The 16467-nt window shown below is 38.3% G+C and overlaps 1 protein-coding gene across 2 annotated transcripts; it reads left to right on the forward strand.

Annotated features, from left to right (window-relative positions):
- The first annotated feature begins 1957 nt into the window (after window positions 1–1957).
- On the forward strand, window positions 1958–16450 carry LOC113009098 (troponin T, cardiac muscle-like). Of its 2 annotated transcripts, XM_026147204.2 has the most exons (14): window positions 1958–1977; window positions 4275–4298; window positions 4862–4885; window positions 5113–5127; window positions 5565–5588; window positions 5823–5853; window positions 5967–6027; window positions 7591–7707; window positions 7827–7904; window positions 8833–8946; window positions 9079–9191; window positions 9359–9449; window positions 12418–12455; window positions 16264–16450. In XM_026147204.2, exons 6-14 carry the CDS (start codon window positions 5825–5827, stop codon window positions 16301–16303), a joined length of 681 nt encoding a protein of 226 aa, XP_026002989.2. In that variant the 5' UTR covers window positions 1958–1977; window positions 4275–4298; window positions 4862–4885; window positions 5113–5127; window positions 5565–5588; window positions 5823–5824; the 3' UTR covers window positions 16304–16450. The 2 variants fall into 2 exon arrangements, with proteins under 2 accessions (XP_026002989.2, XP_080147380.1); XM_080291254.1 differs by lacking the exons at window positions 1958–1977; window positions 4275–4298; window positions 4862–4885; window positions 5113–5127; window positions 5565–5588 and adding an exon at window positions 13838–13896 and having other exon boundaries at window positions 5712–5853.
- The last annotated feature ends 17 nt before the right edge of the window (window positions 16451–16467 follow it).

Raw genomic sequence — 16467 nt, forward strand, 5'->3', positions numbered from 1 at the left:
GCTTTCTCTGATTTCAAAGGGATACACCAATGATTACTTTCATGAAGGACCTCCACGAGAAACAGATAAAGACATCAGAAATACATTTGTTTGTGCTCTTTATCAAAATAAAGGTTGTGTTTTTACAGAGGGAGGTATTTACAAAACTATATCCTATTCCTGTGAAAGAAACAATGAAAAATTAAAAGAGAGGAGCTTGAGATGTCTTGACCTATGATCTGATTATCTATAAAGTTGTGAATAAGAACGTTTTCAGGGGCTGGATACAGTTCTGTGAAAAATTATGTTCATTCTTACTGCTTCCATGAAAATGCCATAATACATTAAATACTTCAAAACTTTGGTGTAACACAATAAAAGAGGCAATTTAATGATCAGTTTTTAAACAATTCAAATATGAATTTAGATTTTAAACCATGTATAATTTCCAGGTATAAAATGTAAAAACAATGCAGAAGTGCCTTAGACTTGCATTTATTCTAATGGCCATTGAGGGGGAACTTTTGTGGTTCCAAATAGAAGTCAGTTAATTCACTGTTTTCTTAGTGAATTAATGGGCTTCATCACTAGAATCAGATCCACCCCTCTACCTTGCCCAGCTTTTGGCTTTTGTTTCTATTCTGAATACTTTTTTTTTAATATTACAGTGAATGACAGATGTGCCAAGATGGCTACATCTGAAATCTCAAGCATCAGCCTTCAAAACAGTAGTCCACTCATGCGTTAGGTGAACACACACTTCTTTCAAACCCCACGCTACAATTTTGTAACACAATCTTTTTGTTACAAGTCTAGCTTAACCTTCATGACATCCTCATGGCTGTATCAAGGTTCTAAGACTTTAGAAATCGAAATTCAGAACAGCAGCCACTCAGCCTGAGTAGTACAGATCATGACAAGAAAATTGATTTCTAAGTAAACAAAAAGAGGGTAATGGCCGCTTAATAAACCGAGCTTGTACTGAAATCAAATACAACTGCTTTTAAAAGAAATATATTAAGTTAAGCATTGCCATCACGCTAAATAGCACCTGTTATGATGGAGATTTCTTGCACTACTTCAAAGCCTTTTAAGTACCTGGGAAACTGTTTATGAGTGTACGTATCAAAGCCAATGCAATATGTGTGGCTGCAGATACATCAGTGCATCCCCGAAGAACTCATGCAAGCCTGATATTTTCAGTGCTTTTCAGACTCTAGTCGGCTGACTGCAGCCTTGATCAGCGCCAAAAGGAAATGGCTGAGGATTAGGCCTGGAGCTGTTTAAAGCCCTGGGCCTCTGCCTGCAGTGCCCATGGTGGAATCGTTTCGGATTCTACAACTGCTCCAATCTCACAGCATGTAGCCAAGTTGTTTTTTTTTATTTAAATATTTTTTTGTGGATTTTTGGTTTAGTTGTTTGCACAAATGATAAAAGTACCGAAAGGAGAAGAAAAGAAGAAAGATCTGATCCATCTGTTCGAGGGGGAAAAAATCTCGAGGGCTTGCGAAAACATTACAGGCAATGAGATGTCAAGAAAACAATCAGAGCAATCACAGCACGAAAATTTGTGAAATGTACAAATAAATGTGAACGCCCTAATGACCCGGATGGATACGTGTGGGTATGATTTCGTGTTGTCTCAACAGCTGCTTCTTTTCTTATGTAAAAATGTATCAAATTAAATTTGTGTGGCGACTTTTTGATGTTTTGTTCTCCGATGCAGGTAACTGTGATCCAAGATGTGTGATCAAGAGCTAGAAGTAGAAGTTATCGAGGAGATTCTGTGAGTACCTTCACTACGCCCTCAAAACACAGCTATAAATACACAAAATCAGCTGATTTTAAAGTTTACGTCTTTGCTTCCTGCATTTTCAGGGAGGAAGGTAAGTAAAGGTTTTGTGAGAATTTGCTCTTTATATACCAAAATGTCATTCCTCGCTTCTATACGCTGACCTGATTATGTCTGCTCAGAGGCAGAGACGCAGCAAGAGGAAGGTAAAGGCTTCTTGAGTGGCTTTGCGTGTGCTTCATCTTGTTTCTGGTGTGTCTGTTGCCATTACAGTGTCTGCTGTCAGGGATAAAAAGCCATAGCAAGCTGGCTATGTGTGTTTTCTTTTTGAATGTTAACAACCTCTCTGTCAACACCGATGTGTCAGCTCATGTTTAGCCGTCAGTTTATATTGGAAATGTCTCCGTGACATTTTCAGGACTGTACAGTTCATCTCAGTATGTATACAGTGTACTGTGGGTTTTAGTCTTCTGACAGGTTTACTAACCAGGTTGCCGATTTGACTCTTTCTAATCAGTTTGACTTTTAGAGAAAAAGTTTACTTAAATATGCTACTTTCACTCCACCGTGCCTGTAGCGACATGGGCCTTTGTTAAAATACACCAGGCTTACTCTTTTTAAATGATGGTATGTTATGCAATAGCTTCACATTTAATTATATTAATTTCTCAGTGGCTGCAGCAGCATTTTTAAATCACCTATCCCCAAAACAGCTATTTTCCAGATAAGATGGATTCCCATATATTTATTGTATTTGTACAGTAATTTTACCCCTACGTCCATGCTTAAGCGTCTCTTGTCACGTGACATATTTCCAGGCAATAATGTTAATGTGAGTGAAGGTTTTCTTCCAGTAAGCCTCTCTAAATCATGGTTATGTTATTGAAAGGGTGTGTTTTATGCCAAACCACAGTCTGTTTCTAAACATAACCAAGTACTTTGTCTCCTAAACCCAGCTCAGCTGTGAAAGAAAATTAAAAAGAAGAAAAAAAGGCAAACTTCTCTCTACCTTTGATATGCCCTTCTTCAGACCCCTTTAGTCTTAGTTATGAGTTGCATAACATCTGTTTTTTTGGAAAGGACTCATTTTAAGAACTGCACTCACCAGTCATTTGAAGAGGTACACCTACTCATCTGCTCATTAATGTAAATATCTAAGCAGCCAATCATGTGTCAGCAACTTATTGCGGCATGCAGAGATGGTCAAAATGACCTGTTTGACGCAGTTCAAACTGAGAATCTTTAAACATGGCATGGTCGTTGATTCTGAGTATTTCAGAAACTGCTGATCTGCTGAAAGTTTCTCACAAAGCTATCTCCATGGCCCCAAAAAGGGAAAATATCCATTGAGCAGCAGTTCTCTGGGAGAAAAATCCCTTTCTGAATGGTCAGATCACAGTAACTCAAATAATCATCGTTACAACCAAGGTATGCAGAAGAGCATCTCTAAATTGCACAGCAGCAGGCTATAAATCGTAAGGGTTTACAAAACTGGAAAACAGAAGACTGTAAAAACTTATTCTGATGAGTCTCTGTGTCTGCTGTGATATTAGATAGGGTTGGAATTTGGCAATAATAACATGACAATCCACCCTTATTCTGAGGAAAGTCCCCATCACCTTGCTGAATCTATGCCACAGAGGCTTAAGAGAATTGGGAAAGCAAAAAAGGTCCAACCCAGTAGTAGTGGAACTAATAAAGTGTGGAGTGTAGTATAGTACAGTTTACAATTTGGTTGCATTGGCTAGCTTGATGAGTTTGGGAGCATCTGCTAGCTCAGGTTAGCACAAATATGCACATGTCAGACTGGCTAGCCAAACCACAATATTTTCTCAAACTTAACCAAGTAAACTTGGTTTCTTTACCCTAACAAAACTTCTCCCATTAACCACAATTACAGGAAACAGAAAAGCTAGCCTGGCTCTATCAAAAGGTACCTGAGCTGTGACAGTACATGCCCAACAGAAATTGCTGCTACCCTACTTATCAAACTTTTCATTTTGGAGAACTTTTACACTGAAGCATTCAGAGGCTACTTTTGTAAAGGAGAGGAGCGCTGATAAGCGTTGGTAACAGTCATATATAAAACATGTGCTCAGGCTTTGCTTTGATATCTGGCCTGTTGCAAACCGCTCTCGGGTTCAGTTTTTGGCTTTGCTCAAAATGAATGTCAAACACCAGCACTGCTTCTCAGTGCATCCCCAAGAGACAACATCACAGTGCTCAGAGTGTGACCAAAACCCAGCCGCAAGCTGTCTGCAAGAGTCTCATTGATCCACTAATCCATATTTTGTTCACTCAGTCATGGAGACGCTGAAAGAAAAAGGTTTGTATGACTTTTTTTGTCTGTAAACAAAGCATGTTTCTTTACTTACACACTTGTGGGATATTATTGTGGTTGTTTCTGTTGTATCATGCCCTTTTTTGTGTGTTGTTGTTGTATTCACCCAAGAGCAACAGAAGTTTACTTCAATAAGTTTACTTCACTGTTCTTGCTTTGCAGAAGAAGCTGTTCCTGAAGTCGAAGGTAATTCTTCTTTGTACATTTTTTTCTCCTCCATTGTGAAGAAATGTTTTTCCTCGATTGTAACAATATTTATGGAGAAAAATTATGATTAATTTCATAAACTTGCACCATTCTAAACATCAGATGAGATCACTGAAATATAAAAAAAAGGATTTTTAACATCGTCTCTCCCGTTTCCACATCAAATTGAAACGATACTTCATTCACTTCATCATTACCTCCTTAACTAAATCATTATAAACGTTCCTATGTTCAGTACTCGCTAATTATATGTTTGGCTCCCCAGGAGTTGCCTGCTGAGTTTGGCAGATTTATTTGCCAGGATCTTTGAAAAAAGAAAAAAAAATAGAGACACCTACTCAGACAAAAGCGACTGCGTGCAATGCAAGAAGAGCTCTGGGTGTTGAAATTCAATTTTCATTTCAGATCACACATGTTTGACATTCATTTAGTCGTGTTTATCCCACGGCAAACATGTCTTGATTGTTTTAAGAAGGAAAATGCATTGCATCGATTAAAGAGTGACAGCATCTAATCATATTTTCATTACTCTCACCCCTCAGAACCCCCGGTTTCAACAGCTGAAGGTAATGACCTCTTTTTCCCTTTTAGCTTTATAGGAAATTACGGCCTTCTTGCGAGGGTTTCATCACCAACTGTTCTTGTTATTTTCCTTAACTTTAGCGTTCTATTATTTAATAAACATAACAAATGTGTTCAGCGCCTTGTCCATCTACGAGCAGTCTTAACTGATAAGTTGTTTTCCATTTCCTGCAATCCTCATCTACTGTCTCCTCGCCTTGCCCTCGCCAAGAGCCTGCAGAAGACGGTAATGTATACGGGTGCATATACAAGACTATATCAGTTGTTTTTGTGCGCATCTTTGTCAGGTAATAAAATCCAATTGTTTTGATTTTCTCCCGTACCGAGGCATTCATTTGCAGCGTAAATATCTCAATATCGTCCAATTTTATTTTGGCCCTTATGGTTGATACACATTTATCAAAGAGATGCCTCCACTGTTTCAAGGTAAACTAAGGCTCATGGCTTGCAACCCCGAGAGTACTTAGAGCAACTCTAGTTTGACACGTTATACAGAAACGATTTAGACTCCATTTCCGACCCTGACATGCAAGAAAGATTTTCATATCAATAGACACAGGGTAAATATCAGAGCTGAGTGAAATGGAGTTTGGAAATAATAAAAGGAAATCCATTTGCATTCCACCTGCTGATGCACTAACATTTTCCTTTGTCCTTTTGCAGCCGAGTCTCCAGCTGTGGATGAAGGTACTTTTACATGCTGATAAGGCCTTGTGAAAATAGCTTGATCACTGCTCTAGTTTACCAAAAATGTCTGGTGTCTTCAACCCGTCTTTGATAACCAAACAAAAGGAAATAAAAAATCCACAGATGCTCTCCATCACTGCTAAAATAATGGAAAAATCCAATAAAATAAAGATTTTTAGGACACTGGATACACACATATACACCCATAATATATTATTATTTTCCCTGTTGCAGATATGACAGATGAATCCAAACCTAAACCAAAGTAGGGCTGGGTTTTGGTTTTTTTTTGTTATTTGAATTTTAATCAGTTTATCCAACTTGCAATAAGGTTGTTCAAAGTTCCTCTCATTGTAACACAGAGATGTTATATTTCAGGCTGTTTGCACCACCGCTGACTGTGCCAAAGATACCTGAGGGAGAAAAAGTCGACTTTGATGTGAGTGACTGAAGCCAATTTAAAGAAACAGTGTGGCATTTTTCAACATGGCTTGCCTTGGAGTTAGATGGGGAGAGCAGCGCTATTTCTAAATATGAATTTAGAATACATCTCTTTTTTTTGGCAACATAGAAAATTATTAATTTCTAATTAAAAAATGAGTAGGTGGACTCACACTTAAAAAGACATAATCAAAGGCTTATCTGACTTTTGCATGTATCTACAAGTGGGTGTGAAGCACAGCTCTTGATAAAGCTTTGGTTATAAGTACTGGTCCTCTTCAGTTAAAAAGATACACTCAGCAGCCACTTTATTAGGTGACCTTACTAGTACCATGTTGGACCCGCTTTTACCTTCAAAACTGCCTTTAATCTTGGTGGCATAGATTCAACAAGATGCTGGAATCCTTCCTCTGAGATTTTGGTCCATATCGACATGACAGCATCACACAGATGCTGCAGAGTTCTCGGCTACTCGCCAATCATATCAATCTCCTGTTCTGCCACATCCCAGAGGTGCTCTAATGGATTGAGATCTGGTGACTGTGAAGACTATTTGAATACAGTGAACTCATTGTCATGTTCAAGAAAGTAGTTTAGGATGACTAAACTAGCAAATGAACTTTGTGACATAGTGCAGTTATCAGAAGATGGGTACACTGTGGTTATAGAGGGTTGGACACAGTCAGCAACAACACTCAGGTAGGCTGTGGTGTTTAAATGATGCTCAGTTGCTATTAAGATGCCTAAAGTGTGCCCCCACACTGTGGGAGCCTGAACCGCTGATGCACAACAAGACAAAATGGATCCATATTGGTATGTTGCCTATGCAACAATTTCAGACTCGACCATTTGAGCATCACAGCAGAAATCAAGACTCATCAGACCAGGCAACCTTTTTCCAATCTTCTATTCTTCAACTTCTGTGAATGATAGCCTGGTTCCTGTTCTTAAATGACGCCAGGTGTGGTCTTCTGCTGCTGTATTGCTGTCATTTCCTTCAAGGTTAAATTTGTTGTGTGTTCACAGATGCTTTTTTTGCATACCTTTATTGTAACAAGGGATTATTTGAGTTCCTGAAGGAAGGATCGTGTCCATTGTCCTCTGACCTCTGGCATTTTCACCCAAAGAATCGCTGCTCACTGGATGTTTTCTATTTTCCGAGCATTTTCTCTAAACCTTAGAGATGTTTGTGTGGGAATATCTCAGCAGATTTCCAAAATACTATAACAACCATGCCACATCCAAAGTCACTTTAAACACCTTACTTGACACTAACTTTGAACTTCTCGATCATGCCTATATGCCTGAAACCACTGAGTTGCTGCCATGTGCTAAGTTATTGGGTGATTAGAGATTTGTATTAACATGCAGTAATAAAGGGATCAGTTAGTGTATATAATCATCAAGTTTCATGTGTGCTGCATGTTTGAGGACTGTACTAGTGGGTGTCTGCCTGTTTTCCTTGCCAAAATGTAGATCTTAGCGTGAAGCCAGTACTGGAGATGATATGCATACGAGTCGTGCTCAGTAGAGAACTAAAAACATCTATACGTGACTGCAGGATATCCACAGGAAGCGTCAGGAGAAGGATCTGACTGAGCTGCAATCTCTGATCGAGGCCCACTTCATTCAGAGAAAGAAGGACGAGGAGGAGCTCATCGCTCTCGTTAACAGGATTGTAAGTATTCCAGGAAAGCGTGCCAGATCGCTACAGTGATGCACCACCCAGCAAACAATTACACTCTGTTTATGTGTGCGTGTGTGTGGTTGTGTTTGCGTGTGGGCATGGATGATTAGGAGAAGCGTCGTGCTGAGAGAGCTGAGCAACAGAGGATCAGAACCGAGCATGAGAAGGAGAGGCAGAATCGGCTTGCTGTGAGTTTCTAGATGCAGTTGCCTCTGCCTTTTTTCAGAATGTGATAATGTTTGCAATAAACGAAGAGTGTCCTGCCTCCAGGAGCTGACACGCTGTGGTTTTACTCACGTTCCTGAACAGAATTAGAGTACAGTCTGCAAAAGCCTAATTAACAACAAAAAAAAGAACCATCCTGGATCTGTTTGTCCTCTGTTTTCATGTAATGTTACGCACTGGCTTTTTAATGGCTAGTGAAAATTTACGTTTGAATCAGATTCCATAAACTGGGATAAACACAAAGTCTTTGCACTCGGATATTTGCTTTCCATTTTACAATTTCTTTTTTTACTTTAAACCTGCCCTCAACATTTTTAATAATAACAATGGGTCAAATGATGATATTTGACTCACTGATTCTTTATAAAGCCTCATTTTCAGCCACAGGAGAAAGGCGTTGTTAGCAAGTGTAGAGCCAAATATTTCTCTTAAGAGGAGCCAGAATTGTACAGAAGTATTAGACTAGTGTTAAACTTGCTATGGTCACAAACACATCTCCAAGTGAATGCTTGGAATTTAAGTAGGAAAATTTATTTTAGTGCTCTAACTTATCTTAAAACATGAGACCACCGGTATGTCAGTGATGGATTCACAGCTTGTTTCTGCTGCCCCCAAGTGGCAGTAAAAATATTATTTATGTATTTTGCACATAGACGTTAATCTTATGTGCAAAATAACCTTGATTGCACAATAGAATAGCCTTGCTCACATAAAAACAATATTCTGAACTTTTTGAGAATGAACGACAATGGACGCTACATTCTTTTTTATGACATCAGAGGACGTCAGAACGTTTGGAGGATGCTATCTTCAGTCCTGTTTTAGTGGCTGGAAAGACAAGTGGACAGATGGTTTCATTTTCTCTTTTCTGTTCTTTAATCCGTGTCACAGGAAGAAAAGGAGAGGAAGGAACAGGAAGAGGCCCGCAGGAAGCAGGACGAGGACGCCAAGAAGAAGAAGGCTCTCACAAACATGACTCAGCAGTACTCTGGCTTCCAGCAGAGGGTGAGTGATCACAGACGCGCACACATTTGCATTCAAAGCAATAGGAAATATGATCAGCTTCACAGTTTGCCTGTTTATTATGTAAATGCGGTCTCTTCCTTATTTTACACGTTCATTAAATCTCACATACAGCAAGACGGAAAGCGGGGAGCGAAGAAGCAGACGGAGAGAGAGAAGAAAAGAAAGATCCTGGCGGAGAGGAAGAAACCTCTCAACGTCGAGCGTCTCAACGAGGACAAACTGAAGTAAGGACACTACTGTTCACAGTTCTGCTCAAACACCTAAATCCACATTTCAAGTCTGCTGCAGGTGATTTGGCGGTGCATAAACTCTCATCTACCTCCCATTACAGTTTGAGCCTTTTGGCCTTTAGGTTTTCACTTTTTATATTCCTCCTGGTTTTGATTAAAAGGGAGAAGGCCAATGAGCTCTATCAGTGGCTGTGGATGCTGGAGGCTGAGAAGTTTGACTTCACCAAGACACTGATGAGACAGAAATATGATGTAAGTATTTCGCCTCTGGATATTACGTGCCGTGCAATGACATAGTGAACACCGGTTTTTGATTTACAAGCTTTTATTTGCACCTGTTAAAATATCAGCTAACAGTAATCAAACTTAATGCAAAGTCATTCTATTTAAATGATCAGCTGGCTCCAGATCTGCATCACTGAGCAGCAGAATTTGTGAGTAACTGTTAAAGACGAGTCTGAGCCTTCTGGTTTTTTGGTCTGTGTGTCAAAGGGTCAAAAACTGAGTCTCAAAGGGCTGAACCAGAGCTGACTGACCGCTGAGTGAGTAAGTTATAAACAGGAGGTGAAAACAGTGGTGTGTGCTGGTGAAGCTAGCGTGTGGCCATTTAATCCTGGACCTTAAGAGACAGTACAGAGTTGAGACGGTACTTGAGGTCTGACTTACAAGAAGGCAGAGACACAAGACAAAGGAAAAAGGGTTTTTTTTTTAATTATTTCCTTTGTTTCTAAGATTCTAATTCCCTTAGCAGAACAAAAATCTAATATTACAAGGTTCACATTAACTCTTTAACCTAAAAAAACAACATCTGATGACCTCTCCTGTATCCTTAATGGCAAGATTTGGCAACTCAGTATATATTTATAAAGACGTGCTTTGACAATCAGTAAAATAGGTTCCGGGTTTTTCCAATAATAGCCCTACTAAGCTGTACAGGGAGAAAGTCATTCGGTTCCAGAAGGAGGCCTGAATTATGACAGTAGTAGGCGTCCAAGGGGAAAAGAGTCCGTGGTTCCCTGATATGGCGATTTCCATGTTTTTATTTGTGGGCTTTTTATGATTTACAATTCAAAATAATTCTTATTTACATGATACCGGGTCTTTTTGCACACCATCACATTTAACTCACTGTCAAATAAAAGCTGTTTTATGTTCTCTCTTTCTTTAAGGCCGCCTTCTGACTAATTTGCTGGTGGAAAAAATAGGCTAGTCAACTAGTCTAAAAGACAGAAAATCTAAAGAAAACATTTTAAAGCACACATATTAAATGTACAAAGATCAAAATTGGCCAAACAAATATTTTGTGTACATTTTAGGAGCTACATGAAACCCTTAATTGCCTCATTATTGATCTCATTCAGTTTAATTCTATTTAATTTATATTCATAACAGCAGTTGCCTGAAGGTGCTTTGCATTGTAGGGTAAAACCTTACAATATCAGAAAGAAAACCCAAACAGTCAGACAACTTGGTAACTGTGGGAAGGAAAAACACGGTTTTAACAGGAAGAAAACCCCAGCACATAGGGTTTCAAATGTTGCTAAATTGCATAGCACTTCGCACCACGTATGATGATGCAAATACACACAGTGTCAGATTAGTTTGTACAGCTGAGCTAATGTTAGCAGTGCTAGCAACAGTAGCCTTGGTTACTTTCATGCTAGTGTCCAGTAAGAAAGGGAGGTGAAGCTAGCTGTCAGGGATGCCAGTGGTGTCCTAACTCTACAGTGGCCCTGAGAGGCCAAACGGACTGCAACTTAAGAAAACACCAGCAATAAGAAAAGCACAAAACACAACGGAAATAGGAAAAACCAAAACAGAAACAAGAAAAACAACAACGGAAACAAGAAAAACGAAAAAAGAAATAGGAAAAAACACAAGGGAAGTGTTTCTGGGGAGACAATAACCCGACGGACCAGTTGCAGGAACCCAAAACGTGGTAGGCGTGTTTTATCATGATTGATATAATACTGATGATGGATTTTTAGGCTAATGGCAGGCTAACACACTTACCTCTCATTTTTTCTTTCCTCATAAAACCGATAGATCCTCCACTTCATTTAAGTGTCTCCCAGCGCAATTCTTAGCATATTTTGGTTCCTGCAACTGGTCCGTCGGGTTATTGTCTCCCCAGAAACACTTCCCTTGCGCTTTTGGAAATCTGTTTTTTCCTGTTTCTGTTTTCGTTTATCCTATTTCTGTTTTCGTTTTTCCTATTTCCTTTGGTTTTTGTGTGCTTTTGCAGCGTTTTTCTTATTGCTGGTGTTTTCTTAAGTTGCAATCCGTTTGGCCTCTCAGTGCCACTGTACGTAACACCTCTGAGGCTTTACCTGCCTTTGTACATGAATATGTTTAGTACTAGCTAATCTGGTGCTGATTAGCAAGGGCAGCAAGGTTTAAACATCGAGTCAACTAATCACACAAATAAAAGAGGGTGGGGCTGCTGTGTTCATACTCTAGGCTGTGCGACTGAGATGGACGTATTAGGCATATCCGCTTTCAGTGACATCAGAGAGAGTCAAGTTTAGGAAACAATGTCTGAAATATAGCGTTTAAAGTAGTTTGAAGCCTTACAAGGTTTACTTGTGCATACATGGACCTCATTATTTAAAACTTTGGAAATGAATGTCCAACATTATATAATTGACAGAAAATAACACCTTTGTTATTTTCTGTCAATTATATAATTTAAAGGTTCACTTTAAATTTGTAAGACAGAATGTGAATGTCAGATTTGTTTTTGCATTATGTTGGGACTTTTTCATTAGCATTTTTAGCAATGTTGTGTATTTAAAGCAGATGGCAACTGTGGTTTTTCCAAATCTTTTACTTGGAACTGTCAACTGAGTATCAGCCATTGATGCTGTATTTGAGGTTTTATTACATAGGGGAGAGGCAAGTAGCTTCATATTCAGTGTGGTGCAATAAAGTCTTTCTAAAATCTTTGTTTACTTTTGTGTGTCTGGAAGCACTATTTGATTTACACATTCACCAAGTTACACATGAGCAGTAATCCGAATATTAGCTTTCAGTCTGTTTAAAATATGTCTTAAATATAAACTGTTCACAGAACAGGTTGCCATGCGGACATAAAATTATGAAGGAGAATATGCTGTTAGCTAGTTACTCCATAGGACCAGAAGATCCTCTTTTTCTGGCTCAGCTGGCGTCTGTTGTTTTTCCTGGACTCAGCATGTCCTCCATGTTTCTTCCTCTACAGATCACTCTGCTCCAGGTTCGTGTTCAGAACAGCCAGAGGTAAGTAACATCTATGAACCACCCTTCAGGTGTGGCTCATATTTGCACTAAGGGCATCATTAGAATTTCTTTAAAAATGTTGTTGTGTATCAAGGTGATTTTGCTTTTCCTTTCGATTAAACACTCCCGGAGAAATCTAATCCAGGGATGGGTAATTGATTTAATTCTCCCTTTTTTTTCTTTTTTTTTAAATAAAGACATGACATTAACACTGAGCACATCTGTGTTCAGTTTATTGGTGAAGCCAACAACACAACTCAGTTGCTCATTTGGCCCACTGGGAAAATTGGATTTCTATTATTCAGAAAGAATTTGGTCGTTTATACATTTTTTCTCGGGCATGTTACTTATCTCTTACGCTCAAAGCCTCCAAAATTCACATAATGCTGTATAATATTAATTGGGAGCGTGATGTCTTAGCTGGGCTACAAATTATCACAGGCATGTGAAAACGTAGCCAAACTTCTTTTTGTTTGAAACAGACATGAAAAGGATCACCTCATTAATAGAAATTCTTGTAGTTCTTGTGTATTGCAACCTTTTTTAGGCTTGTATGCAGTTTCCTTTATTTATTTTTATCATCTTTTCTGGTTTATATTCTCTTAAATGCTGTTACAACACTTTTTCATCTTTCCCTTTCATCTTTTACATTTTTCAGTTTTTGATTTTAAGTATGTCAAAAATTAGGACAGACAGTGTGAGTTGTGTGTCGAAGCAGCCTGTATTTTTATGACTGTATCAGATCTTATGGGCAAGGGTGCAAAACAGACAGCGGCTGCACATCAAAGGTGAGGACACAGTCATCGTTTGCCAGCTGTGTTCAGCATAAAATTGTGTCCTTTGTCCCTGTCTAATAGAATGATGCTTTGGCATTTGCCCTTTCCTTTCATCTATCACAGCTCTTTCTTGCTGTCCCTCTTATTTTCATATAGCACATGGGGCCCCACTTAGTATAAACACTAAGGAAACATAACCCAAAACCAATCTATATGCAGACAAGGATATGTACTGTCATTCAAGTACCAGACACTGAGGTACCAACATGGCACGAGATATTTTAAATGTCATTTCCACTCTTTTTATTTGGTTAAAATGAAACTGCAGCTTGTTTTGATTATATTGATTATATTGTAATTTATATGACATATATTTATTTTCAACTATTTATCCAAATTGTCAAAGTTGTGGTCATACCTTAAGGCAAATATTTTAACCCTACTTGAAAGTTTCTATACTTTAATGTTTATGCTTGTGTACGATCATGTGAAAAAAGCTTTTACAGTCCTGTGAAAAACTGTGCACATCCCATAATTCATTTGCTTGTAGAAACACTTTTGGTAGCAGCCACTTGAAGTCCTTCTTTTTCTGTTTGGCTTTATCAGACTCTCACATCGTTCTGGAGAAACTTTTGCCCACCCACAGTGTGCTTCAGTTCATGGAGGTTTGCAGGCATTCATTTATGCATAGCTCTCTCAAGGTCCTGCCACAGCATTTCACTCAGGTTGAGGTCTGGACTTGGTGTGGGCTATTGCGACATGATTCTTTTATTTTTCAGCCATTCTGTGGTAGATTTGCTGCTGTGTTTGGGATCACTGTCCTGTTCTGTTACTCAGTTTGGGCCAAACTTTAGCTTGCCTCACACAATGGCCTCACATCTGACAGCTGGTATGAGGTGTTTGTGCTATTTTTCTGCTTTTTCGTTTTCTGTGCTGTGCATTATGGGCAAAACTCTTCACTGTTTGTCCAAAGGACATTTTTCCACAGGTTTTGTGGTTTGTTCCGATGCACCTTTGCAAATCTAAGCTGTGCTGTTATGCTCTTTTTTAAAGAGAAGCAGCTTTCTCCTGGAAACCTGTCTAAATTCAAATGCAAATGTTATTTGTCACATACACAGTCATACACAGTACGATATGCAGTGAAATGCTTAGACAACTACTCGTGACCTAAACTAAAAGACTATGGATAGGAAATAAATATGAAAATTAAAATAAAGGGCAAATTTAACTAGGAAAGAATAAAATAAAATATAAAAATTAAAGTTAAAAATAAAATAACTGTAACAAAATACACAATATAGAAAATATATAAAGAATATATGAAGAAATATAGAACAATAAGAGCAGCTGTGCAAGTAATAAATGGTATTGAAGTAATAAATGGTTATGAATAATGAATAAATAAGTCATGCTACTTGCCTTCTAAAAACTGTAAACACAGTAAAGGTAGTAAGGGCGTAAAGTCCTGTGAAACAGGGGCGGATTAACTGTGGTGGCATGTGCATAAGGTGCCCACCCCACTAAAAAATAAATAGCAAAAAGATTGTGAAACATAAAAAGTTAGACTTGTATTTCTAACTGATCCACCTCTTGTTTTGTAGCTTTCTGGATGTTATACTTACAATTGGGCTACATGGTTATTTATTATAAAGGCTATACACTACATAAAATTAAAATTCACATTTCTTTATGTTACTGAAATATGTAAATATTTTGGGCTAAAGATAATAAGAAAGTTACAATGTTTATATGAAATGTGTAACATATGTAAATGTGTTGCATTTGATGTAATTTAACCTTGTTTCCCAGCCACTGTGCCTCGGCACATAGGTGTGCCGTGGAAGATTATCTGGTTCCACCTGATAAATACTCTAAGCAACCAGCATGAGTAGCGATCAGAACAATTACATTCTCCTTCGCTATAGGGCAGTACAACTACCTGCTGTAATTAAATGAGTTGCCAACTGCCAGTAAAACAGAAGAAAACAAAGAAGAAAATCCATAATAGTCATGCTGTGAGACGACACAGCATAGCAATAGATAAATATTTGAAAAGGAAAAAAGTAGTCAATCTGGCCTGGGTCCTGGAGAAAATTCCCACCCAGAAAAAGGCCCTAGGATGAGTAGTGGTCAGAAGAAAGCAAAAAAGGTAAACAAACCAAACCAATTTCGCTATGCCTGGTGCGCGGGGAAAAATTATCAATATGCTTTTTGTGACATTTTTGTTCGGTGGTGTGCTGTGTGATTTGTCTGATGCAAAATATGTGAAATACATGGCTGCAAAAGGTTGGAAAACACAGTTTTAACCACATATAGTACATATTACAGAATGTAACGCCTGAATGTGTAAAGAAATGGCTTTGATTTTGCCACCCCGTTTGATTTCCATGCCACCCTAACCAAATTTCTCTAGATCCGCCCCTGCTCTGAAAACGTTTTCACTGGACCATGTTTCCAGCTAGTTTGCATTGTCAGCTAACAATTCCACTTTATCCATACATTAATGTTGCTACATGTACTTTAAATGTGTTTTTTACATCATTAGCTAAAAGGTTAAAATAGCTATTAGCTAGCTTTTTAGCTAGCTTTTTAGCTAGCTTTTTGCTTCTTGAAAATAATGTTTCCATGTGTGCCAGCAAACTACAGAATTACTCCCTGGGTACTATTAAAAGACATTATGAAATAATCATAACTGCAAGCAGGTGAAGGAAGATAAGCATTAAATAGTTAAACATTGTTTATTTTCTCCAAATCCGGCTTATCGTTATCAAGTCTTTTTTTTTTTTTAAATCTAGTGTCTATTCACACCTCTATTAAATACTGCTTATTTTTTTGATTTAAGATCAGTAAATTGGTTCATATTTATTCATGATTACAACTTCAGTAGCTTATTTGTTTTAATTTTAATGCTTTCCATAGCAGGAAAAATGCCGTACGGAGGTTCAAATAGGTGTAAACTATGCAGTTTAACTTAAAAATATTCATCTATGCACACATGCTGAACAGTTGAATATTTTTGTCTGACTTCACAGCGCCAAAGGGAGAGGAAAGGCCAAGGGCAGAGTGAGATAGATGGAAACGTCGACATATATTCTCAGAGGAGCCATCTCACCACGAGTGCCCGTGTTGGAATTTGTTCTCAATCTGCACTTCAGTAATCTCAGTTTTGTGCCTTTTAGCCCTTAGCCTTTACAAACAATAAACAGACTTGTGCTTTTATGCCCATTTGTGTGTTT

The sequence above is a fragment of the Astatotilapia calliptera genome, chromosome 17 (assembly GCF_964374335.1).
Source record: "Astatotilapia calliptera chromosome 17, fAstCal68.1, whole genome shotgun sequence".
Lineage (NCBI taxonomy): Eukaryota > Metazoa > Chordata > Actinopteri > Cichliformes > Cichlidae > Astatotilapia > Astatotilapia calliptera.

Excerpts from the sequence above, each read along its gene's own strand:
- LOC113009098 (XM_080291254.1), top strand. The coding sequence starts at position 5,825 with ATGACAGATGAATCCAAACCTAAACCAAA. Across the intron at positions 7,708-7,826 it reads TCGCTCTCGTTAACAGGATT|GAGAAGCGTCGTGCTGAGAG; the intron begins GTAAGTATTCCA and ends ATGGATGATTAG. Across the intron at positions 13,897-16,263 it reads GTGTGCTTCAGTTCATGGAG|CGCCAAAGGGAGAGGAAAGG; the intron begins GTTTGCAGGCAT and ends CTGACTTCACAG.